We start from the raw sequence: 27,001 nt of genomic DNA on the forward strand, positions 1-27,001 counted from the left end.
TCAGCAAAGCAGGAGAGGGAACGTGGTCCATGGAGTTCAGCAGGCCATAAGGCAATGTCTACAAGTACACCAGCACCTAATGGGGAGCTCACCATTCAGGAGGGCAAGGCACATCTAGTTCTCAAAATAGCCTCCTGAATAATTGTGATCCCTTTCTTGGGAGAGACAAGTGTCGATCCATGTTCTGATTGGTTGATCCTGAGGCTTGCCATTTTCTTATTGATTAATAGTATTTCTATTATTTAATTTTCTACTTACACTGTCCTTGAACGAGTCTCTTAAAACCATTCGCTTGTTTTTAAAACCACCAGATTGTTGACCTAGAATCATAAATTGTCAATAAGTAATAAACTGCCTTAACTATGAGACTCACTTGTAATATCCTATAAAATATCAATGACCAACTAAGAAGTGAGGACACTGAGTCAGTCCCTCAGCCTCATGGTGCTGCCTCCTCTCAGGGTACCTCCAGGACACACGTGACCTTGAGTACGGCAACCCAACCAGGATATTGATTTTGTGTGGATTCATAGAGCTGCTTGCTTTCTTTCCTTTGAGATACAAATATATTTAAATAGAATACAGTCATGTGTGTGGTTTAGCAATGGTGTGTGTTCTGAGTAATGTGTCCTAAGGCAATCTCATCACTGCGCATGCATTGCTGTCTTTGTAAACACCTGTCCCAAGGCTACACGATGGACATGAACTACTTTCTGTGGCTTCTTAATGTCACCAAGAGACAATGGCAGATATTAGATATCAGAAGCTGCCGCTGACATAATACAGCATACTGCTTTATAGCCAATTCAACTTTTAATAAATAAGAAATGCACATTACTAATACAAAGTCTGCTAAACATATAAAGCAGGAACATAGTGGCATCAATATCAAGTTTTCTCTCTTGTGCATCCCTGGGCCACGGGGGTTTCTCAGCTCCATTTTCATCTTCGTGGCTCACTATCATAGTGTAACCTGACATTGATGGACATGGCTTCACGCAGAACATGAATGTGGGCATCACTGCATTAAGACGTCAACGCCAGCTTACTTTGCGTCTGTCTGTCCCACCTGTTCCACATGCTGGCTCTTCTCACTCTCAAGCCACAGTCCTTCCCTCTGTTGTCTCTCATTCCTTTCAGCCATGACTACACATGGCTGTGTCCACTCCGGTGGTTGACACTCGCAGACACCCACATTGGGGGCAAGTGCTTGCCTTCTGGATTGGGTACCAGGGGTGGGGCTTGGGAGGAGTGCTTGACCATGTTTCCCTTTCTTGGACACAACCTTCCTTAGGCAGTAGGTCTAATGGTGGGAATAGGTGGTAGAATCTGGGCCCTGTAGCAGGTTGGTTGGGAGCCAAGGATCAAGGTGGGATAGGATGGAACTGTTTATTGGATTTATCCTCATTTCTCTGCTCTGACCAAGGCAGTGAACAGTCCTGTATCCTTTCCTCACTCTGACGACCATTTTTACATTTCACTAGGAACTCCTGTTCCCTGAAATGCCTCAAGCTGCAGCATCCTTGTTTTCCCCCAACTTAAGTAGTATAAGCTCTAAGAGCCATCAAAAAGCAGCCATTTTATTTCCCAGCCTGCCTTTCTCCAGTCCCTCCCCACCTCAAGGGATGTCTCTCCATTTTTTTTTTAATCTTTGTTGGCTAGATAGTGGCTTTAAAAAAACAAAACAAAACAAAAAAAAGGTGCACACCTGTAACCCCAGCACTCAGAGAGGCAGAGGCAAACAGATCTCTGAGTTCGAGGCCAGCCTGGTCTATAAAGCAAGTCCAGGATAGCCAAGGCTACACAGAAAAATCCTGTCTTGAAAAACAAACAAACAAACAAAAACTCAAACCAAACCAAAAAAATAAAATAAAAATACAAAAACAAAACAAAACAAAACAAAAAAACCAAAAACAAACCAAACCCTAATCCACCAAAATCTTTATTTTGTTCTAAGCAACAGGGGACTGGGCTGACGGATGGAAGTGAACGCCAGAGTTCTGTCCTCATTCAAGGTGGTGTGTGTGTGTGTGTGTGTGTGTGTGTGTGTGTGTGTGTGTGTGTCATGATGATGGTGCGGAGGCAGGCTGGGAGCAGAGGAAGGACCCAGCACTGGCAGCAGGTGAAGAAAAGACTATTGAACACTCTGAGTCTACAGCTTGCATGCTGAGAAGCCAGAAGCCTCTAGCAAATCCAACTCCCTGTGGTGGACAGAGCCATTGCAGCTTCATCAACTAGCAGCACAAAAGGAGAACAGATACCCTGAGTGTCAAATAAGAGAAAAACGGTTCTCTTGCGGAGCCAAGTTTTTTTTTTAAGTTTTGTTTTTGTTTTAAGTAAACACAGGGGATTCCTGGTGTAAAAGGGATCTTTGAATTACTGGAAGATGTTTGGGGCTGGAAAGCTGGACCAAAGCCAGCCTCTGTGGATTTGGGGAAACCCTTTGAAGAGAGGGTGTCTGGAGACAAGTTAAACCCTTGCATGCCAAAGCTTTACACCCATCTAATTCCTAAATTCATGTCCTGCCCGAGCACTTGGCTCCCTTCCTTTGGGGCTCTAAGCACTGTAAGGGTACTCTAGGGGACAATTTAAAGTCATCCAACACTGATCATTTGTGCTTTTCGATGTGGTTGGGCACTTATGCTGCTCTACCCACTGGGCTAAAATTAGAAGTACTGCTTTCTCTATGGGGTTTCCTCGGCCCAGGGAAGTGGACCCAAACCACATATAAACATTTCTGCAAATGCAAAGTAGGAAATGATGAAGAGCAAGGCTTGTGCCTATTGCCTTGTTGTGCCTGTTGACTGAGACTCCTTGGGCTTGGAAGTCAGGAATGGCTTGTGGGGGGGGGGAGTCGCCACCGGTTCTGTGGACGGCCCTATTTAATTTCATCCTTTACAACAACTAGGGAGGTGGGTCCTATCATCATTTCCTTCTTATGGTTCAGGAATCTGAATCAGATTCCAGAGGGAGAGTGGGGATAGAGAAGGAATGAGCAGATGAAGGTGAAGAGGAAAAAATAATAAGTCCTGAAAGCTTGAGAGCATAGGATGTCACTGAGTAACAAAGGGTCATTTTATTGGAGGCTGATCTTTGAATAAGCCGTCCGTCCCTCTCCCTGTAGGTGGTAGGGGTCATCTGAGACTCTTGTATGGGAAGGTGCTATCATCAGAGAGTCTTTCGGAAAGAGTGGACCCTGGAAATGTCAAGACTATTAAGGGCTGACTCCTACAGAGTGTGTGGCAGGCATGCTGCACGTGCGAGGGCGGTATGATATGGTGCTATTTTAAACGACGAGGAGAAGGAATTTTCCTTCATTGATAAGAGGCAACTGATTTCCCAAGAATAAAGAAAAGCAGCCCACATTCCAGTTCCTCCCAATTCCTGACCCACTAGCGAGCCTCTAGCCATTATCCTCGGCCAACATCTTTGGCAAGAGTGCCAGTTATTTTGTAGACCGTTTTCATGCCAACCTTGGTAAACATATTTTATGCCTTTATTTGTTGACTTGAGTGGCAAGGTTGGCACATGAGCATCTAGTTGACGAGATGAAGGTTTATAGTACCGGGCGCCCTGGGTTCTGACTCTGTACCGTGTAGCTTCACTTGTGCTTCAAGGCTGTGTGGTCTCAGAGTTTGAGTTTCTACGCCTGCAAAGGGATTCTGTTTATTAGCGGATCCCAAAGTGTGGCCCCGGCTCCCAGCCCCAGTGTTAGCTGGGAACTTGGTAGAAATGCCAAATCGTTTTCCAAAGTGGCTCTGTGATTTTGCACGCACACAACAGTACTCGGGGGTTGCGGTTTTCATCTCCCCAGTGACTAAAGGGATTGAGCAGATTTTCATGGGACTGGGAACTAGTGCATCTTCTCTGGGCAAGTATCTCTTGAAGCCATTTGCCTGCTTTTTACCTGCCTTTGTGCTTTTGTTGTTGAGGTGTAAAAATTCTTCACATGCCCTAGCATCTCCCTATTGGTTATTTGATTGGCAGATATTTTCTCTCATTTTGTAGGTTGCCTATAGGTGTATTTCTAAAAAATACCATTTTATTGAGATATGATGGCTCTGCGTTTCACTACATTATTGAAGAACGTGCTTTAATAGTTGGGGCAGCGTTGTAACCATCCCAAAGGCTCCCTTGTGGCCTTTGGTAATTCCTCCCTGATGTTCCTTCTCTCTTCATCAAGTGCAAACAACACCGTGAGCGCTTTGCAGTTGGCACTGAAGCATTATGGGAGATATCTAGTCTGAGATTCAGAAGCCCAGGTGCTCTGACCCAAGGCTAGCAAATATGTGATTTTGAAATCTCTTGACTTCCCCGGGCCTGCATCCTCATCTATACATGACAGGGTTTAGCTATCAGAAATTTTCATCTTCTCTGACTAAAAATGTACTACCCTCTCTTACAGACCATTTCAGTCAGGGGCTCTAGGAGAGGGATCCTATTACCTGTATTTAAAAAAAATTCCTACACCCCATGCCTCTGATGATTTCCAGCACAAGCTTTGAATTCCAAAGCCCATGATTTATACATTATATTATATACTTCATATTGATTTTATTTCAATCACAGAGAAACATCATGAAATAGGAAAGGAAGACGTAGCCTACACAGGGAAGCAAACGATTTTTATAGGTTCCATATTCACAGATTCAATCAATTGCACATAAATATGTTTTAAAAAGTTATCTGTACCAAATATCTATAGACTTGTGTCACAATTGCTTAAACAATATAGTGTAAAAATGATTGGTGAGTATTTACATGGCTGTGGGTATTGTAACAAATCTAGAGGTGAGTTCAAGCATATGGGAAAATGCATGTATGGTGCATGTAAATTCTGTGCTATTTTGTATAAGGCGCTTGAGCATCTACGTGTTTTGGTATACGGGGTGAGGGAATCCTGCAACCAAGTCTCTGCAGATACTAACATATGGCTGCATGTGAGATTGCATGGGTGACTTGAGTAGATTGAGTCGGGGCAGGAAAGTAGCATATATGTTCTGCTGTTTCATCAAGTTGCTGGTACAGTGGAAGTTAGTCAGCTGTGCTGGTGGAGTTATCATGGGCCAGGGTCTGTCTTTACTAGTGTTCACAGAGTAGAACAGATTTCCAAAACCAATTCACTTAGATGGTATCTAAGGAAGTATGCTGTGATGGGTCTTTTCTTATCCAGTTAATGAAAGGATGGGACTTGGTCCTCTTAGATCCCTCCACAGAGTTCATGTGAATATGCTTGTCTGATTTGTATATCTGTAGCCCAAAGATTTCCCAAGAGATGCAGTGTGGTGCTCTCAGCTATTGCCAGAGCCAGTGGCAGTGAGAACATAATGAGACTGCAAGGTGGGCAGCTCCAGGATTAGGTCATTGCCAGCATCATCATACTCCAAGGCTTTCCTCACTCTGCTCAGCCACTGTGGACACATGATCAACGTCATCCCTGGGGCCACAGAAATCTTCAGAGTGAAAGGCTGGTAATAACTGAATATCTCTGAAGCCTCCAGCATCCTTCCCACCACATCCAGCTGGCCAGGTCTGGGTCCTCTGGCTGCTCTTAAACTGTCATTGAGAAAGAGACCACTGCGGCTGGCTTAACCCAGCCATGGTTAGTAGATCAGGCTGCATATCAGAGGTTTATTCCAATTGTGTTTGAGTCCCGCTTCAGATGTGGTCCTCCAGAGGGCAAAACACTTGAATAAAGCTGAGAAGATACTAGCAAGAATAGAAAAGCCCTGGAAAAATGGCTACCTGGCAGAAAGCATGGGTTCAGAAGCAGAGACTGCTCATCCTTAAGAAGAGTGTCATCCATAGGATGAAGCACGACACACCACTGCTGTCACTCAGAGTTCACAGTCATCACAGCTCTCTCCCTCTGAATCCTGGCAGCCTGAACCCCAAGCACTTCTTGTGACTTGCTCTGCACTCCAGGACAACACCCTGAGCTAGTTACCACCCTCTGTGTATTCCACTGTTTCCCTTACAGCCTGCTTGAGTTGCATTGTTGTGCTGAGGATAAAGCCTTGACACCCTGATTGGACTCTAGTTCCCCCACTCTTTCTGTAGCAATTTGGGATGCCTTGTAAGGTGGCTCCTGCTGATATCTGGGGCTTCCACATGGATGTCTTCATTGTGACTAAATTAGCTCTCAGAAGGTCACCTTATCTCCCCGTTCCAGAGGCTTCTTTCTCTAGCGTCTGTGTGCAGGCTTCCTTAGCTACCTCTCGGGGCTGTTTGAAGATGTTCAGACGGGGTCAGGTGGATGCTCCCATAGATGTTGACTCTGGTACCCAGGCAATATGCTGGCAGGTTGGGTGTGAAGTTGGTTTGGGTGAATATAAATATGACATAATGTGGTTGGGTATCAATTCAGGTGGAAATACAGGCCATTGGTTGGCTGCCTCATCGATTTTCACAGGTTGAGCATTTGCCTCATTGATTTTTTTTTTTAACTTCAAACTGAATCTTGTTCTCTGCTCCCTAGAGATTGCTTTATTTCTTTTTTATTTTTCTGTACCTGTTTGGCACTTTACTACATGTGATTGCTCTTACTCACTGTCAATGCCAATCAGCTCTTTCTTTAGAGAATCTCTGTGACCTTAAAAAAGATCTTTAACCTTACTGAGCCTTGTTTTCCTCATCTGCTAAATGGAGGTGGTAACTTCTGTCTAGACCATCTAGAAGTTCAGTCAGGTACTCAAGAGAATAGTTTGTGTTTGGTGGGTGGTAAGATTTGGTTTAGTAAGAGAATTATCCACCTTGGACATATATTAATATAAGGCTCAGAGTTTAGATTCTACCACGGGTCAAAGAACTACTTGAGGGGCACTGAGATCTCTTAGCTTCGACTCTTGTCTAAAGACTCTGACATCCACATTTTGGTCATGTTGCCTTCAAGTGAAGGGGTACATATTCCTGATAATCTTCAGCACATGTATTTAGAACTGCCTGTTGGTATCTGGCAGCATAGCTGAAATGGGCTGTGCATCTTAATTGGCTGTTTCATGGAACATGGGGTGAAAAAGGAACTATATAGAGTTGTTGTAATGAGCCATGTGGTCTCCAAGTCATACCTTATTTCATTTTGCTATCTCCTATAATGAGGCCACATTTTACTATCTGCTGTGCTGCTATGTCCATCTTTGACCCCTCATCAGACCCTCACTGCCACTGAAAGTTTAGGCATAAAGACATGTAGAGGAGGAGGGGAGCCCCCTCTCCCACCTGCAACGCCGTGCTGTCATCAGTCTTGGTGATCCTTTGGGAGCCACTCTACCTGGATAACAGACACCATGAATGTGTTTGCCTTCTTTGGAAGCCATGGCAGCCTTCACAAACATAGGCCTGTGTCATAACCTAGGGCAGCACAGTGAGTACCCTTCCCATGACAGTCATTGTGGCCCCGGCTCAAGAAACACCTGACTGCAGCACCTCAGATGCTGAGCCAGCTCTTTGGGTATGCAGCCTGGCAGAGCCTTTGAGCAAACTCAAAGGAAGGAGCAGAGATCGGCTGAGACAGAAACACATACCTTTTGTTCAGATGGATTCATTTGATTTTTGCTCTTTTCTCTATCTTTATCTATTTTTCATAGAGGATCTCATATAAGTATAAAAAACTGTGGCCCCTCTCAGCAGTGCTGAGAGAAAAGAGAAGGGGGTTGGAACAGGCATTGGGCTCTAAATGTAGATTAATAGAAGGAAGCGTCTATCCTGCAGCCATGGCGATGGGGACCACAGAGCCTTCACCAGAAAGGGACCGTGTTCACAGCACCCATTCCAAGTGCTTCTCTTCATCTAGGGGTTTTCTTCCCAGATCTGAATGTTGTAAGTTAGGTAATTTGTTTCAATGCACTACAAGACTTTAATCATGGTTAGGAAAAAAATTGATGTATGCTTTCAGGATCAAAATCAACATACACATGTGTTTTCTCAAAGTGCGTATCATGAGATGGTGTCTTAAGGTTAGGATAGGTATGAGGCAGGAAAGGAATCCCGTAGTCTAACAAGTTAGAGAGACCTTGGCTCACATACCTTAAGGACATTTCATCATCAGAGTGCGCTCAGGACACTGGGTAAGATAATGTGTGTCACAGTTCCCCAGTGTTTCCCAATTCATCGAACAGAGTTCTGTTAGGGTTTAGCTGTGAAGGGACTGTGGTCCTTCTTAGCATTGTATTAGGATCATGTGGGCTGATAGAAATATATATATATATTCACTCAGTCTACACATTTTGTCTAATTCCCCTGTCTTTATTCTCATAAGTCAGCAACTGTAAGAGTTATTTTAAAACCAGGAACTTTTACTGGAGGAGGAAACTCAATTATTTAAAATTAAAAATCACATTACCCCTCCCCTGCCACTGGATGAACGTTGAAGACACTACACTAAGTGAAATAAGACGCAAAAGGGCAAAGGTGCTCATCGTGAGTTCTTGAGGTTCCTGGAACAGCCAGGATTCATAGAGACACCAGGCGGAGTGGTGACTGGGGCCTAGGGGGAGAGGAGTGTGGCTGTGTCTGATGGGGAAGGTCAGAGATGAATGAGTTCCGCAAATGGACGAGGAGAACTCCACAACACTGCAAGTGAACTTATGGCCTTTGAGCCACGCCCTGAAAATGGCTGACATGGTCAGTTCTACACCACACTCTCTTTGACGTACTTCTTTAAAACAACCACACAGGGAGAATCCATCGCTTAGCCTGAGTCCTTTTGATTTCTGTTTAATTTTCATCAGTATGGCCATTGGGCTGTCACTGCTTTCCATAGCCCAGGATGCTGCTTCTCTGTGTGACTGAAAAGAGGGCTTTTAGCTATGAACTATGTGACAGAAGCCAGGTACCTCTATCTTTTTTTTTTTGATATTAATTTTGGTTGGAAACTTACAAACTTTACAGAATAGCCCATATTACAAGGGAATTTTTCAATTTCTCTTTAATAAAAAGGGAATTTTGCTATTATTATTTCACAGGATATAAGCATAAAATTCTAGGTTCCTAAGTAAGGCATTTTTGTTGGCATCATTTTCTTCCAGCCTAGAAGCTTAGTACAAAGTGTGCACTATCAAGGGATGGGTCCAGGTGAAAGACCCTTGCCCCTGGTTCTTTGGTAGTGTGTGTAGGCTCACACTCCAGCTTCATTTCATCTCACTTATGGAAAGTTTCTTATCTAGAAATTACGGTGATGTTAGCACACTCTAGGAGCATTTAAATGCCATGACTTCCATAGATGCCAACATTGGTCTTTTGTAAATCGTTCACCCTAGATGATTCTTATAGTCACCACTGTGGGCAGAACAGCCTCTTCACGTCCCAAATAGAGCTTTTGATGTCTTTAGCCCTATGACCTGTTCGTCCTCAGTCTTTTCCTAACCATTAAAATGACAGTGCCATCCACTCCCATGGATCCTCAAAACCTTGGCGGTAAGATGAATGTCTCTCTCTTTTCCTCCTTTCATCTCCATAGACCCCAGGAAGCATGTGGGAGCAACCATGTTGCATCTTCTACCATGCCCTCTGGCTTAGGTCTGCCAACCTAAGAGACCATGTAGTTATCCTCTACCTCCCAAGCCCTTCTGAACACTGCAGCCAGCTTGAGCCAACCAAGCCCACCCCTGACCATGCCACCCCTAACTCCTTCCATGATTTAGTGCTCTTCAGCATCTGCCCCCTCTTTAGGATCACACTCATTACTTCCATGCTTAGTCCATGTCTTCTGGTCCCTCTGTCTTCCACTTTTTCCTTAGTGGGTTAAAAAAACCCCACTTGGTTTTTGTGATCACTTTTTTTATTGGCCAGAAGACTCCCCAAATCTTTGTATGGTGGTTACTCCCTGGCTATCAGTGCCTCTGTGAGCACACCTTAGTGAGATCGTTTGGCTGATTGAGACTCCATGCCCCCACCTATAGTTTTTAATATATAGGTGTTCCTTTTCCTTTGGGTGTTAATATGATCTAAACCCAGCTATTTTTGTATATTTTGTTTCCTCTTTAGCATTTGTGCCCACCCCTGACAGACACACACATACACACACACACACACACACACACACACACACACACACACAGTGCTGGGAATGGAACCCAGAGCCTTAAACAGGCTAAGCAAACATCCTACCACTAATCTTCACCCCACCTCTGTCTCTTTCATAAGTAATAGGTCTGATAGGATAAAAGACATTGTTGTCTCACTCATGGCTTCACTCTTAGAAGGCAGGTTACTGGTATACAATGTATAGGGCTGCATATATGTTGAACAAATGCATAAGTGGACATGAAACATCTGCCCCACTTGCTGTTTGACTTTGAAATACTTTCTTCTGTCTTCCTCCAAGCTTGCCCAACTGTGGAGCCTCACTAGGTTTTATGACATGCAATCACCAACGCTCATCAACGTGGCTGATGGGCACAGCAGACTCAGTAGAGCCACTGGAAATACATAGAGGCCTCCTGGGCTTTGCAGCAGTCTTGACTGTCTGTGTAGCTGCCCTCCCCCTCTGTGCCCCATCCAATGGCACAGCTCTGAGCAGATCCTGAAAGAGGGCATCAGCAGGGTCTGGTATTATTCAGATATGCCTGACCTTGCTCTGGGCTTCTCCTTTAATTCTACACTCTTGTCACCTGACAGGGATCCTGCTGGAGTGTTGGGAAGAGGGTCTGGTCCTGACTTGGGGACCCATGTTAGTCTCAGAGATCTGTGCTCTGCTGCTCTTCCAGTGATGATGACATCTCATAGGATGTCACAGCTGTTTGCACTGGGCCGAACAGGAGCATCATGGTCCTGAAGCAGAGCAGCTGTGATGACCACAGGAGGCCCTCATGAGATCCGGCCTATTGATATCCCCACCCCAACCCCAGTACAGGGGTGCTCACAAGATCCTTATGAGATCCCACCTCTGGATTCCTTTTGTCACTATGTAAAAGGCAGAGGACTGTCTCAGTGGTGGACTCACAGAGGCACACTCAATAGTGGAGTTGCTAATGAGTCACCAGTGCACCTGTACATAATGCCAGGTCATCAAATTGAACTTTGGCGGACTCCTCTCTTTGGTCTGCCGGTCCCTCTTTACCTGGGGTGCATAAATGCTTCGAATATCTCGCCAGGAAACATCACGCAGGACCAGTCTGAGTTTCACGTTTGAATGGGAGCAGGACAGAGGACACTATTTTCTGCTGCTGGCTCCATGTGTGGCTGTGATAAACACTGAGGAGTCAGTGCGGTGGGGTTGACAGGGAAACGGCAGTTGGGATGTAGGGGGATCTTAGATAAGCTGGAGTAATTACCAGAAGCCGTAGGTTTCAGCTTAACGGATCTGACTCACATGTCTGTGCCCAGTACACAGGAGAGGAATGCTATCTTCCCATCCTGTGACGGGAACAAGATTTCAAGGCATGTGTCAGTGCCTGAGAGTGAGCGCAGGGTGAGCCCAGAATGGCCTTCCAAGGAAATGGCGTAATACACCGGCATTACTTAATCAATAGGAAATGTTTTCGATAGTCATTGTTGTCATGGCAATGGAAATGGTTTCCAAACTTTAGGGACCAGAATCCTCTGTTCTTTCTCCTTTGCCTATTGCCAGGTAGCATAAGTGCCTGCTTTCCAAACTTTGTCATTTGCATTCTGAATTTATTTATTTATTATTTTAGGGAATGACTATAACTTTGTTCAGCTTCCGGCGGCAGTGGAGACTTCTGCCAGGATTTGCAACACACAGCTGAAATATATTTTGTGTTTTATGAGCTTTGCCTCATTGTGGAATTAAATAGCACTAATTACATGACTATAGACCGGCAAGGCAGACAACTGTTCACTACCCAATTTCCTCTAGGATTGAAAGAGAAAGGGATGGATGGAATAGGAAGGGAGGACAAGGAGGACACGTGAGAAATCATACCACTAGACTTTGGGGGATGATGGAGGTGCCGCCATCTGGCCACACATGCCTCGAGTCGACTGTTCGGAGGGACTTTGGGTTCTTTGCATGAAGACTTGATAGGGTTGGAAAGCCAATGGCTGCTTGACTCTGATACAGGTGTCAGTGACAGGGATGGTGGCAGTCTCAGGGGTGGTAGGTAGCTGGAGAGATACTCAGGCTTCTGGACCCAATAACACGAACTCTCAGCTTTGATTTCCTAAACCCCTGCCTTTATTTCTAGTGCTTCCAAATCTGACCACTCTCTTGAGTTATGAAAGTCTAGTTAAAGGCCTGTGATGTAGCTTGGTGGCCTGTGTTCAGTTCCCAGTAACATGCACACACGCATGCACAGACGCACACACACACAGTCTATTTGGAAATGTTGCACCAGCCCGAGGAAGGGAATGGCTGTCTCTTTTTACTTGTTACGGAAATGAGAGGAGATGGGGCAAAATCAGCTTGTGTGGGACTTTATATTAAACCCACATGTAGTATGTGGGGGTTCAGGGCTTGCAGACCTCCTGTCCACTCTTCCACACAGCTTCAGGGGCAAAAATCCAGAGGATTAACTCACTACTTTGGTAGTACAGTGGAGCAACACAGAACTGATGAAGTGTGCCCTACTCTGTGGTCCTTCCTCTTGGAAAAGAAGTTACCTCCAAGGAGAGTGACGTGGGCCTACTTGGCAGAGAAGGACCTCGAGCTCTCTAAAGGCAGGCTGCAGGATTAAAGTACGGTTGGCATGTCAGATACATCCCATAATTTAGGTTGTATAGCTTGGCAACTTAAGAAAGGTTCAGAGTCTCAAGAGAAAGATACTTCAGGGTCAGACTATGATCTGATAAAAATCACTGCCCATTGTCGCAGGTGCTACCGTTGCACAGCTGTCCCTGGCTGTGCCCGGTACCCCTACAAATATGCTCTGAGGATCCCTCCTCAAATCCATGATAACCTGTGTTCTAGGAAGTCTGAGCTTCCTCACTTTTCCTCTGGTTCACCAGAAGAGCAAGTTGGGCATGCTCTTTACCACCTGGATTCTAGAAACACCAGTTTACAGATGGGGGCCGGGCAGTGGAACCAACAAGGAAAATCGGCAGACTGTGGTCTGTGAGGGCATCAGCCCTTGGTGTCTGCAGGGCCCTGATCCATGGAGATTCAGAGAGAAGAGAGTTCAGGGAATGTCACTGGCATAAACACAGATGTCTGTGAGCTAAGAGCATCCAGCCTTTACCCCTACCTGTAAGAGGAGCTGAGGATCTTCAGAGTGAGTTCTCGCCCAGGAGAAGACCATCAGATATGGCTCAAAATAACCAAAATGGCTTGCAAGTCCAAGGCTGGAGGGCTATGTGGGTCTCCTTTCTAAATGAAAACCACTCAGCCATACAAGTCCGAAGCCATGTGCACAAGACAAGTGGGCCTCGGATCCCCTTCTGAGACCCAGATGTCTACCATCTCTTATAATAGCAAAGGGGACATCTCTTACAATAGCAAAAGTGAATGCACACTTCAGGATGCTTTGATCACTTTCCCATGATGTTCCTCCATTTTTGTACATGCAGAGGCCATTGCAGGTCTCTGAGGACGGAGAACCAATACTGGGAGCCAGTTAAGCAGGCAAGGACACTCATATAAGCTGTTCGGAGTAGCTGTGGCAGGGGGATAGCCAGACGGATGCCAGGCTTCAGCTGTGGGGTCTGAACCCCAGTTTCTCCTCAGCCTGTTTCTTCAAATGAGACACTAGAAAGAAGCTATTGATTCCCCTCACCCCCTTTCCTGCCTGGATCAGGTTTCCCTGGCAAGTTCCGGGTTTTAAAATCTTCCCAGCCAGGGCTGGAGTGGCGAGAGCCATTGCTTGGCGGACTCCTCGCGTTCCCTGGGCTGCACGGTGCCTGGATATGAAGGGCTGCCTCCAGGTCACTGTGAAGAGCTTCATCAAAGTGGCCTAGGCTTTGCTGGGAATGCAGACAGGGGTTGCACCCTGGGAGAGCCCCTGAGGAGGATGGAGAGGAGACTGCAGTGAAGTCCAGAAGGAGGTCTCAGGGTTAGGCCTGCTCTAGTCCCCTGGCTCCACCCTCTGGTGGAGGCTCCTGGGCTAAAGCTAAGAGCCCTGTCCATGGTAACATTTTCTATAGGCCTTTCAGTGAACCCAGACCTAAGGAGTGAGAGAAAGAGAGAAGGGAGGAAGGGGAAGGAGGAAAAGGAAGAAGAAAGGAGGGAGGGAGTGAATGAGGGTGTGAATGAGGGAGTGAATGAGGGAGGGAGGGAGGGAGGGAAGGAGGGAGGGGGGAGCGAAGGAAAGAATCCATGACCCAGCTCACAGTGTCATAAGAGCTGACTTGGTGCAGGATTTCCTGGAGATCTGGCTGCTTGCCTGGTTGGGACTCTCAGTCTGTGCCTGGTTCTCCATGACTCTTCCTTCTTCCTCCTTTATCCCTTTTACCCGGCCCCTCCCCCCTAATGAATTTTATGTTTCTCACTGCTCAAGAGAACAGCAGCCAAAGGAGAGGTGCAACGGTGGGTGGGAAGCAGGCCGACTGGAGGGAGAGCATTCTGTACTTTTCCAGGGTTCTGGATATGCAGTAGACTTCAGGGAGAGTCCTGTGGCTTTCTTTGGAATGTGCATTTGCTTTGTTTGTTTGTTTGTTTTTTGATTTTTCGAGACAGGGTTTCTCTGTGTAGCCTTGACTGTCCTGGACTCACTTTGTAGTCCAGGCTGGCCTTGAACTTACAGCGATCCGCCTGCCTCTGCCTCCCGAGTGCTGGGATTAAAGGCGTGCGCCACCACGCCCGGCTTGTGTGCAGCAGTTGCTTTGACATGACCCCCATCACACCCCAACGATAATGATGACTGCACTGTGGTACCCAAGTTTCCATTTCCCCCCCTTTTATCCATGGGATACTCACTTCTGAGATAGTTACAAAGGGAAAGGGGAGACCGTAAAGGTCAGGACTTGTCTATAAGCAAGGCAAACAAACATTTTGTGGCCTGGCTGGCTTGTGGAGCCACTCTGGACACCCGTCTACAGCCAGCTGCCCACCTGCATGTAAATATAGTTATCCAGGGGAAAAAACGATAAAGTAACAACTCATGCGCCTCATTTCTTGAAACCCGGAGCTGTAAGTAAAAATTGTAGGCAGAGGAAAAAAGTACTGCTTAGAGTAGATTGCAGAGTGGAGAGGGTATCTCAAACAGATTATTTATTTGTCCATTTTAGAATTGGGATCAATGAAGAAACTCTAGCATTTCTTCCTGCAAGGACACACTGCCTCACGGCACCCAGAATTTGGGAACAACCACTAAGGGATATGGAAGGTGTTTTTTTGGTTTTTTTTTTGTTTTGTTTGTTTGTTTTCTTATTAGATGTTGGCATAGTGAGCTGCCTTCTTTCCGAACTTGGAAATGTACAGCCCAGTTTCGGGAGAAAGGGAGGGAGCTTCCAACATCTGAAGGGGCTATTCCCTAGGATTGTCAGCCCCATATGCTACCCAAAGCAGAGACTTGGAGGCTCAGCATCTGGTTTGGGCCTCAGCTCGGATACATGACATGCTAGTTCTATGTAGCATCTTTTAGCTATAGTGATGCAGATGTGGTAATAGATGGATCTACACCTGGTGTAGATATTCCTGGCAGGCCAAGCATCCATCCATGCTCAGGTTCTGCCACCTCGTAGGTCCTTAGAGTCTGATTTGTCTAGCTGGGTGGTTAAGAAACAAAACAAAACAAACAACAAAAACAAGCAAAGAAATCTCCCCCAATGTAGTGTCTTAGTCCATTTTCTGTTGCTAATACAAAGTAGCAGAGAGTGGGAATTTTACAAAGAACTGGGGCTTATGTATCTCACAATTCTGGAGGCAAGGGGGTCCAGGCACAGGCACGATGTGATGAAGGGCTTTGTACAGAGGGTGTCACATGGTGACAAAGGGCCTCTTAGTCCTCTTCTTGTAAAGCCCTGGTCATAATAAGGGTCCTGCCTTGATGACCTTAGTCCATCCCAATCACTTCCCAAATACCCAACCTCCAAACACTATCAAGGTACTCACTGAGGGACTGAAGTTTCAACTCATAAAATTTAGGGGCATTTTTCAAGCTGTAGCAAGGAGACACTCACGGCTCCCTGCTTTGGAGAGGGACTACCACGGGAAAGTCACTGTCCATGTGATCTGCTTGGAGACTGTGTGAAAACGTTGAGGCCAGGAAATGGTCACTGACATCCCCTCTCACTGGTGACAGGACTCTGACATCTCATGCATGGGGCATCACACATTTTTTTTTGTCAGAAAGTTAGATTTTTGTCCATGACATTCATGCCTGCATGAGCTACAGATTCCTGGGTATGATACTGTCTGCAGGACTATTGGAGGTAGTGGAGTCCCTGGCTTCTCTGATAAGGGTCGAGGAAGTGGCATTCTCCACAGCTTCTGCAGAGGACAGCTAGCCGAGACTCCCAGGTGCTGAAAAGCATGGGCAAGTGTGTTGTTCCAGGGGACTACCCTCTGTTCCCAGCTCGAGATTCCTCCTAGGGCATATGTTCAATTAGCAGTCACTTGTTAGGAAAAAATAGTCACTAGATGAATGTGTGCGAGCTACTTGTGTCTACTGTGCTGTTTCCCTAATGTAATGTCCTCAGGCCCTGCTCTTTTTCCTCGACAGGGTCTGCACTGGGTAGCTTGACTGAGTAGGGCAAAGTCTAATGTGTAGGCTCAAGGTGACTTGTGACAATACTCCAGCTGGTGGGCTGCTGGTCTCCTTGTAAATCATGTATGGAAGATGTGGCTTCTCAGATGCATTTGCTCTCACCTTTTCAAAGGACGAAATCGAGTATTTTAAGTATTTATAAGCCCTGGATTTGGTAGGGGAAACCAGCATTGTCAATCCATACCCTTTTTGACCTTGTTGACAGTACCGGCAATGGAATTTGAATTTTACCCAGCTGCCATCTCATATACTCTGCCATCAAAGAGTCATTTATTTCTTCCTTCTTTCCTTCATTCGCAAACATTTATCACATGCCTCAGGATCTAGGCTTAGAATTGGAGATATTTAGCGATGAAATAAAATGATCTTTATGAGTTAAAAAATTATTACATTTATTCATTTATTGTACTACTAGAGAGAATATGTGCCATGTGGAGACCAGAGGACAATTTTTAAACGTATGTTTTCTCCTATGATGTGGGACCTACAAACGGAACTGGGGCCATCAGACTTGGTGTTAGACACTTTCTCTGGTCAGCCATTTTTCCAGCTCTTTATCATTCTTCATAAGTGACCAGGATGTTGGAGAGGACAACAGACACAGTCCAGTTCAGCAGTTTGTCATCTGTGAGTCTCTGACGGACACTGGTTCCTGTACTAACATATGATCAGGACATCTTAGATTCTTCCTGGCATCAGAGACGACTTCATTTGAGAAGTGAGTGAACTCGCGGACAGTAAAGCCATGCGCAGATGATGGAAACCTTAGGGGGATTGTGGATACGGCCTGAAGATAGGGAGACCAATGTGAGGTTGGTAAAGTCTGTACACCCATGCTCAACTCCCAAATCTTATTTGGGGATAGTGCATCACCACTGGTAGAGGCATAATTAATCTCAGTGGGCAGGGGACACACAAATCTCTTAGGTTTGTTGTTAACCCTCGCTGAAGAACAAGCTGGTAGAGAAGATGTGGCAATAGAAACTTCTAGATACTTCTAGATTTCTCTCTGAGTGACTGGGTATTTGCCCTGGTTAGTTTGTTTGTCAACTTGACATGAGCTACATTCATCTGGGGGGATAGACTGTCGATTGAGAAAATACTTCTACCACATTGGCCTATGGTCAATTGATTAAAGACTGATGTGGGAGTGCCCACTGTGGACAGCGCCACTCCTGTGCAGGCGGTCTTGAGCTGTATAAGAAAACAGGCTGAGCAAGCTTTACTTTGCAAACCAGGAAGCGTCACCCCTCCTTGGCCTCTGCATCAGTTCCTGCCTCCAGGCTCCTGTCCATTTCAGTTCCTGTCCTGACTTTACTCAGCCAGTGGGTTGTGATATGAAGCCACAAACTAAAATTAACCCTTTCCTCCTCAACTTGCATTTGGTCTTGGTATTTCATCACAGCAGTAGAAAACAAGATCCTTTCATTAATGACTCCAGAGAACTGAGCCTGAGCTAGCTTGTGGAAAGGGGACAGCTTTTGGCTCATGTATCCGGCCAGGACAGGCACCCAAGTTGTGTCATTCACACCACCTAGACATCTATATAATCTGAGCTGGGATCCGGGCACCTCTGCTCACTTCTGTTCTCTTATGGCTTCATTCTTCAAGGATCGTCCCTATACCTTCCTCCCTTGGGTTACAAGATGGCCTCAGCAAATTCTTTTTGTTTGTTTGTTTGTTTGGTTGTTTTTTTGAGACAGGGTTTCTCTGTGTAGCCTTGACTGTTCTAGACTCACTTGAGCCCTGGTTTACAAGAGTGAGCCACCACACCCAGTTGGCCTCAGTAATTCTTAGCCTGTACTTTCTGAGACCACATTCAATGTAGCCCAATACAGTCATGGCAAACAATGAAAATTTTTTTAAAAATGAGGTAATGTACGTAAAATGATTTATAAATTCTAAAGGAATTTTGTGAGCTAATTGCTATTTTAAACTGCTCTATAATAACTTTCTTTCTGCCACTCAGAAATCTGAGAGGACGGTAGCACTTCATGAAAATTAGTTTGAGCTCTTCAAAACTTACCATATAAAACAAAGGCAGTCCCAACTACTTTAATCAAAATGATGATCAGCTTCTAAAAATGAGTTCCATCTCCCCTGGGGACCACTCAGAATTAAAGTCTGATTTCACAAAGGGGTGGTGGCAGCATGTTTGGGTTTGATTCGGTCTGTGGGGGGAGGGTCTGTCCTCTGTCCCCTTGCCCACCTTGCCTGCTTCAGGAATCCCTTTGTATTTCTTTGAAATGTTATTCTCTTATAACTGGAAGAATGAGGCCTGGTGCCTTTTATTTTAAAATCAGCTTAATGGTTATTTGAATGCGAGTCGATAGAAGTTTCAGAAATTGACCCTTTTTGCACCAGTTTTTTAGACCAGGAATGCCTGGGCTAAAGACACCTCTTACACGTGTTGATGTCCTGGGAGAGACACACCCATCCTTTGGAAGCTCTATTTTTTGCCATTCTGTGACGTCTGAACAACCTTAAGTGACCCTGAGTTAGAGGTGGCTAGTGGCTCTGCCTATCTGTGCATCCTGAGCTGGGGTGGGAAGACTGGCATTGGCCTGGCCCACAGCGGGGTCTTTAGTGAGTCTGGCCGCTGCCCACTTGCTTGCCCATATCACACCCTCATCCATCTCTCGGTTCCTTGTTTTCTAATCAGTCCTTTTTCTGGGGTAAAAAAAAATGAGAGGCTGTTCATCCTCATCATGTTGTTAATATTTCTATGAGTTCCTCTGCCCCTCTGGGGACAGAAAGTGATAAGTGTTTGAGATGCATAGCCATGTCTAAAAGAAGATGGTGAATGAGTGGTGCCCAGTAAAGTCACGATAATAGCCCTCCTTGTCTTGCCTAGCACTGACTGGGGAACTGTGAGTTGACTGTGTGTCTGTGAGTGTGTGCAGTAAGGTGGTCCAAGTGGTGGGCATGTGGCATCCTCTGATACAGGGTGTGCTGAAAGTTCCCTCCCGCAGGGCTGGTAGCTTGTGCCCCAACCTGCCTGTGCCTGTCTGGAGTGAGCACACCAGCCCCTCTGGAATTTGGCTGTTGGCAGAGCTTCAGTGAGAGCCCTGTTAGCCAGCAGAGCATATGGTGCCCAAATAGCTGTCACTTTCAAAGGCTGGGGAGCAGATGTTGGACCGGGTTTAGATAAAGTCAGAAGAGGCCAAGAGTGATAGAAAGAACACCGAATGGAGAGTCAGTGGTCTGAGTTGTCCTTCACCACCATCTTTTATTTATATATATTTGTTTGTTTGTTTGATTGATTGATTGATTGTCTGTGCTAGAGCATGTGCATTTCAATATGTACCCATGGAGGTTAGAGGTCAACCTTAGGTATCTTTCCTTAGGTGCTGTCTACTTTGTTTCTTTGAGATGGCATCTCTCACTAGCCTTGACCTAATTGGTTATATCAGGCTGGCTGGCCAAGGAGTCCCAGCGATCTGCCTGCCTTCTCCGCCTCAGGACTGGGATTATAAACATATACCACCATGTCTGGCTTTTTAACATTGCTTCCTAGGGATCAAATTCAAGTTCTCATGTCTGTGTGGCAAGCGAATTATTAACTGAGCTATCTCCCTAACCTTTACCTCCACCTTTTATCCTGTGGGACATTCTGTGATTTCATTTTGATATCACCTTTGTTGTCTCTAAAATCAGAAATTTGAATACCACTTAACCAGATTACCTACTTCCGAAAATACATTTCTTGAATCTTCTCTGCTTCTTGGATTTGGAAATCCAATTCAAGAGGAACTGCCTTGACTCCTCATTACTTGTCCTTGAAAAAAAAATTAACAAAAATTAGATACCATCCCTTATCTTAATTCTTATTTTTCTGACCCAACTTCATATAGTTACATTCATTTATCAACAACAGCAACAGCACCTACTATACGATGTGCAGAGCTCCTGTGTCGGGTGCTCATCAATACTGTCAGAATTGTCATGTGACCGTGCCCCAACTGGTGTTTCCCAGGTAGTGCCCTGTAGTTCACAGGAACTTCCATTTCTCCCTGGGTTTGGCAGGTGATATCCTAGGACCTCTGTGCTGGGAATTATATGAATAAAACAGGAACTCCCAGGGCTCTATATTCTGCCTTCTGGAATGAGACATTTCTAGAAAATGTTTGGATTTTGCAGTGGTACAGACCTAGATCCCACCTCTAACTCTGCCCCTCCTCGGCCACATGTCCTGGAAGCACTAGCTACCTCATCTGCAGAATAGAATAGGTAAAGCCATCCCGCTGCAGGGAGAGCCATGATAACCATATGAGCTGATACAGGGGAAAGCATTTACCTTGCGTGGGGCCTGGGTCAGTCAATGCTGCACACATACTGCTGTTCCTCTCTGCTTCTGGCCTGTCTTTCTGCCAATCAAGACGTAGTTGGCGAGTCTCCACTGGGTGCTGGTGGGGCTCTAGTGAGTGGTTAAGACAGACCTCTTTGGCTCCTGGATCTCAGCAATCATCAGCTCTGTTCTCTCCTCCGGTGAAGGTAGGGGCTTTATAGAGGGGCATGGAGGGGCCTCTCGGGGAGACGTTTCTCTCCTTTTACTTAAGTTTGCCCTCATTCCTCAGCTCTGTGCATCTTAGTCTTCTCAGTAAAACCCCAACAGGGTCGTAGCTTTCTCTCTTCTGACTCTCTTCTTCCTGACTCTCCCCTGAGTTGTGTTCCTCGTCCACACCCTGGTCGGATACTTCCATTGTGAACACCCTCCCAGAAAGTCACTTTGCTTCTAGCTTTGCATGGTCTTTCTGAGTTCGTGGTTTGCCTCAGACTCCACCCCTGACAAGGTTTCCAGCAGCTTGCTCCCTGTTCCCTCTCCTCAAGCAGAAGCTCCCGAAGCATGTTTGCGTATGAGTCACACAACTTCACCTCAGCCAATAAGCTAGGTTCTACCGTTTTTATCTGGCTTGACCATAAGTTGACATCCTGGCACCCAAGTCCCACAGTATCTTGCCTGTGTTGCGCATGCTCTGAGTATACTTCTGCACCACGTGGGTTTACGTGGTTAGTTTACGGGGCTGCTATTAGAGTAGGGGTTTCCATCTCTGAGAGTCTTCTTCCTCAACTGTCTCATTGAGTTGCTTTTTCTTGGGATTTTGCCTAACAACGTAAAGTTTTTTTTTTCTCTCTTCTCTGGGTGTCCGGGTAACCTGTGCTTTCTTCCTGCTGGGGTGTTTCTATTACTTTATTTATCTCCTCCTATATCGTCATATTTTAGGAGCTTGGGGGAATGAGAAATCCTACAGAGCTGAGGTACCCCTAAATAAGATATTGGCAATTCCAGCCCTTATTTCATCCAAGCTGAAAGCAATGTGATGCTGTGCCCTGGAAAGTCATGCAGAAAGTACTTTGACTAGAAATGAAGGCGATGATGCTAGGATGGATGGCAGCTTTGTCCTCTAGGGATAGGTTATTTGTTTACTTGCTTATTTTTATTTATTTGTTTTCAGATCATTGGTATTTGAATGCACATTTTCTCTCCTTTTAAAGAAAATAATAGGCCGCAGGGAGTCCCCACCATAGGAAGTAGCCATGATCTATCTCATTAAAATAAAAAGAGAGCCCAGAGCTGGGTTGTGTACCCAAGGCAGGCTCTGGGGCTGGTGGCCACTGCAGCCGGAAAGGATGGAGGATATGGGCTTTTAGTTTAACCTCACTGTACCATCTGACAGGGGAAGCACAAAAGATAAAGAGGGTCTGGGAGTCTTTCTGAAAGACTGCTTTCTTTGAGGGGATTAGTTCTATAGTTTTGAGTTAATAAAAAGATTACTGCTACTATCTCTTAGGCCTAAGGAAGTGGGCAGGAGATGGTCCAAAGAACTTGAAGACAGAGCAGAGGGAGCCCCCAGGACAGATGGCTCCTCCCTCTGGCCTTCTGTTGATGCTGCTCATTAGGATCACTAACTTGGGACTGATAGCAGGGAACCCACTAATGTAGGGTCCCTGTGTGTCACCTCTGTGTGCACAGGAAAGTACAGCCCTTAGCTCTAGAAGGTCAGGTGGAAGACACTCATCATGGCAGAGTTGCTAAGACGAATGCAGAGGTATTGGCTGGGGATTGGTGCAAAGCCAGACACTCAGTGGGCAAGGTTATTTCTTATTAGCGACACCATCATCATCCTCACCATCACTTTCACCATCATTATTACTGATAAAGGTGTACTAGGGATGCCACCACCAAGATAACCATCTCATGCACCTTAGCTGGCCTCTGGCTTTCTTCCCCAGGACAGGTCATGCCGTGTATGTACTGAATTCAGGCAGATGTGTAGGCACCACAAAGCCCATTTGTAGTTCACTCACATTTCAATCTTTTTCTTTACTAGGGGAGACAGCGCCACTGAGTCCTGGCCCTCCGAAGGGACAGTTCTGCTGGCGTGCCGCTGTGCCGAGAGGACCTGTCTCGGAGATGAAAGCCATGCCCTGGAACTGGACTTGCCTGCTCTCCCACCTGCTGGTGGTGGGGATGGGGTCCTCTACCCTGCTCTCACGGCAGCCACCCCAGCAATCTCCGAAGCGTTCTTTCGTCACATTCCGAGGGGAGCCCACGGAGACCTTCAATCACCTCGTGGTGGATGAGAGGACAGGGCACATTTACTTGGGGGCTGTCAACAGGATCTACAAACTCTCTAGTGACCTCAAGGTCTTGGTGACTCACCAGACAGGGCCAGATGAGGACAACCCCAAGTGTTATCCACCTCGGATTGTTCAGACCTGCAACGAGCCCCTGGCCAGCACCAATAATGTCAACAAGATGCTCCTAATAGACTACAAGGAAAACAGGCTGATCGCATGCGGGAGCCTGTACCAGGGTATCTGCAAGCTCCTGAGGCTAGAGGACCTCTTTAAGTTGGGGGAGCCCTTTCACAAAAAGGAACATTACCTCTCGGGAGTTAATGAGAGTGGCTCAGTCTTTGGGGTGATCGTCTCCTATAACAACTTGGACGATAAACTCTTTATTGCCACCGCTGTGGATGGCAAGCCTGAATATTTTCCTACCATCTCCAGCCGGAAGCTGACTAAGAACTCTGAGGCAGACGGCATGTTTGCTTATGTTTTCCATGATGAATTTGTGGCCTCAATGATTAAAATCCCTTCCGACACCTTCACGGTTATCCCCGACTTTGACATCTACTACGTCTATGGTTTCAGCAGTGGCAACTTTGTCTACTTCTTGACCCTGCAGCCAGAGATGGTGTCTCCCCCAGGCTCCACAACGAAGGAACAGGTGTACACGTCGAAGCTTGTGAGGCTTTGCAAAGAGGACACGGCCTTCAACTCCTACGTGGAGGTGCCCATTGGCTGCGAGCGCAATGGGGTGGAGTATCGCTTGTTACAGGCTGCCTTCCTGTCTAAGGCTGGTGCTGTGCTTGGCCGGACCCTGGGAGTCCGTCCAGATGATGACCTCCTCTTTACCGTCTTCTCCAAGGGCCAGAAGCGGAAGATGAAGTCCCTGGATGAGTCTGCCTTGTGCATCTTCATCCTGAAGCAGATCAATGACCGCATTAAGGAGCGCCTGCAGTCCTGTTACAGGGGTGAGGGGACACTAGACCTGGCCTGGCTCAAGGTGAAGGACATCCCTTGCAGCAGTGCGGTGAGTGAGGAGAGGGCCTGGACAGTAGGGTGTGGGCGATATGGACCCCAGCTTTGTAGCATCTATGGGATTTTGATGGGTCTCCATCTTGGGTCTCATTGATTCGGATTATCAGCAGGCAAGCATCTTTAGTATGAAGGCACCAGCTAGAGCTAAAATGAAGTTTTCCTACTGGCACCTTGGTCTGGTCTTTTTCTTGTTGCTGGTTGTGAGAAACAGGGCTGGGAGTGGGCAGAAACATGAAAAGTTGATGCTCTTTTTATTTGGGTGTGGTACGACAGCTTAGAGGAAAATGATGGAAGATTCCGGAAAGGTGAGTGTTTACACCGGAAGTCATTTTGCATTTGAGGTGGACATGGGATTTCAGAGAATTACGGTTTTATTTTAGCCCCTTGCATATGTTTATAAATGGTAAATGAATGTAAAGGGGTATAGGAAGAGATCAACCACACTTTTAAGGCATCTTCTGTGTTTGTGGTGCCGTGAGAAAACAGTCTGTCTTAGCTAGGTCTCTATTGCTGTGATAAAGAGCACAACTGAAAGCACTTAAGGGAGGAGAGTGTTTATTTCAGCTCATGGGTTACAGTCTTTCAGGAAAGGAGTTCAAGGCAAGAACCCTGGAGCCGTTCATTTTGGATGGTAGATGATCTAGTCAAGAGTGTCTACAGGACTGAGCTTGGGAGACTCTGAATATAGGCGGTCAATAATGAACCATATTAGTTCTCTCTCTGTGTGTAGCGCACACTTAAACTTAGGTCAGTCAGAGGAACCAGCAGAAGATAAGTATAGAGAAGAGCACTGGAAAACCCTCAAGCTTTTATAGTGCAATGTCAAGACTGGGCCACCAACTGTGAGCAGAAATTTATCTCACCTAGTTTTGGAGGTTGCCACAGTCTACAAGCAAGTGTCTACATTTGTTGAGGACCCTCTTTCTGTATCACAACATGGCAGAAGGATGAAGGGAAGGCAAGAGAAAGAGATGACTGATCTCATCCTTAACCTACTCCCACAATAAAAGAAATAATCCCAGCTGGGAGTGGTGGCTCATGCCTTTAATCCCAGCATTTGGGGAGACAGAGGCAGGTGGATCTCTGAGTTCCAGGCCAGCCTGGTCTACAGAGCGAGTTCTGGGACAGTTAGGGCTGTAAAGAGAAACCCTGTCTTGAAAAACAGAAACAAAACAAATAAAGCAACAGCAACAAGTGAGTCTACTGACAAACAATCTCTAAATATCCTACCTCTTTTTTTTCTTTTTCTCTGTTTTGTGGGGGAGGGGCATAAGTGTGCAGATCCAGTGTACGTGTTGGCTCCACGGGTGATATGGGAAACCATCTCAATTACTCTTCTTTATTCTTTGAGACAGAGTCACTCAGACAAACACAGAGCTCAGAGATATGGCTATTGTTTGCTCAGGGGCTCTCCAGCTTGCTCAGGGGCTTTCCCTGTTTCAGCCTTCCAAGGTTGGAATTATAGGTGGGCCGCCATGCCCACCCATTGTTTACATGGGCTTCTGTAGATCTGAAGTCAGGCTTAGCACCTACATACCAAGTGCTTGAACCACTGAGCTCCTCCCCAGCCCTGTTAGCCTGGAACCTCTTCATACTGTTAAAATGCAATCAAAATTTAAATCTACATTTGGGAGGGAATGAACTCCAACCCCATAGAACGTGGTTAAATCTTCAAAGTACATTTGAGTACCCTGGCGCACTTGAATACATGTGATAAGTATCTCCACCAGTGCATTTACACAGCCATGTGCACACATTGCTCATGGTAAAAAATGGCATGGTGGTGATGTGCCTTACTAAACAGAGAGTTCTGAGATCAGAGGGGCTAGCAATCTCTGACAGTTTTCTCTAGAAAACTTGCTCAAAACTGTTTTGGGTTTTGCTTTGGAGACCAACAGCATCTGCAGGGGTCTACCTGACTGCACCAACAGGTACCTATCCTGATCTTGCTTCTGCCATAATACAAAAGACAAGTTCACCCTGGATGCCTGCAGAGCTATAGGCCTTAACCCTGCATGGTACCCTTGGAGAGAACAGAGGGAGTACAGCTTTGCGAGACCGGCCAATGCCAAGGACTGGGAGTAATGGAGCCAGATAACAAGCTTTTGATTTTTTTCCTTTTGGCTTTAATTAGCCCTTTCAAGTTAGAGGCGAGTTGAGAGCTGAGAATAGAAAGGAGGAGGCCAGAAGCTGCACAGGGCTGGGGCTCTCTCCCAGCCGGTCTAAAAGAGGCCGGGCCAGCTTTTAATGCACAGTATCAGTTTCCTTTGATTTGGTTGATACCCAAGTTCCTTTGCTCAGGCTCTCTGGTTTACAATTCATTTGGACTCGGCTCAGACCACACATGTCCCGTACGGCACAATGTCAGCATCAGCCAGACCATACTGTGACGCTGGCCCCAGTGTCAGCTGTGTTGGCATCCTGCTTTCCCTTGACCCTTTCCTGTGCTGTTGTTGCTTCTAGTCTCGAGGCAGAGAACGAACATGGTGAACTCCAGAATTCTCTTTTGGCTTTGAATCTGGGGCCTCCCCTGGGTCCTGTAAAGTGGGAACCAAATCTCAGGCAGGCTCTTAGTTAGGAGTTCTATTATTATGATAAACACCATAACCAAAAGTAAGTTGGAGAGAAAAAGCGTTTACTTTAGCTTACAGTTCCATGTCACAGTCTATCACTGAGGGAAGCCAGGATAGAAACTGGAAGCAGGAGCTGACGCAGAGGCCATGGAGGAGGGCTTGCTCCTGTGGCTTGCTCAGGTGGCTTTCTCATAGCACCAGGACCCCTAGCCTAGAAGT

General features: G+C 46.1%; 1 protein-coding gene across 1 annotated transcript in view; it reads left to right on the forward strand.

Moving 5' to 3' along the window:
- Positions 1-27,001, forward strand: part of PLXNA4 (plexin A4) — a 452,691-nt gene that overhangs the window by 52,463 nt on the left and 373,227 nt on the right. The window contains exon 2 of the mRNA XM_084784426.1: positions 22,934-24,201. Coding sequence (XP_084640552.1) covers positions 23,017-24,201 — 1,185 coding nt within the window. The 5' untranslated portion in view covers positions 22,934-23,016. The remainder of the gene's footprint in view (positions 1-22,933; positions 24,202-27,001) is intronic.

Source organism: Acomys minous (genome assembly GCF_964271855.1).
Source record: "Acomys minous genome assembly, chromosome: 6".
In the NCBI taxonomy this organism is placed as follows: Eukaryota; Metazoa; Chordata; class Mammalia; order Rodentia; family Muridae; genus Acomys; species Acomys minous.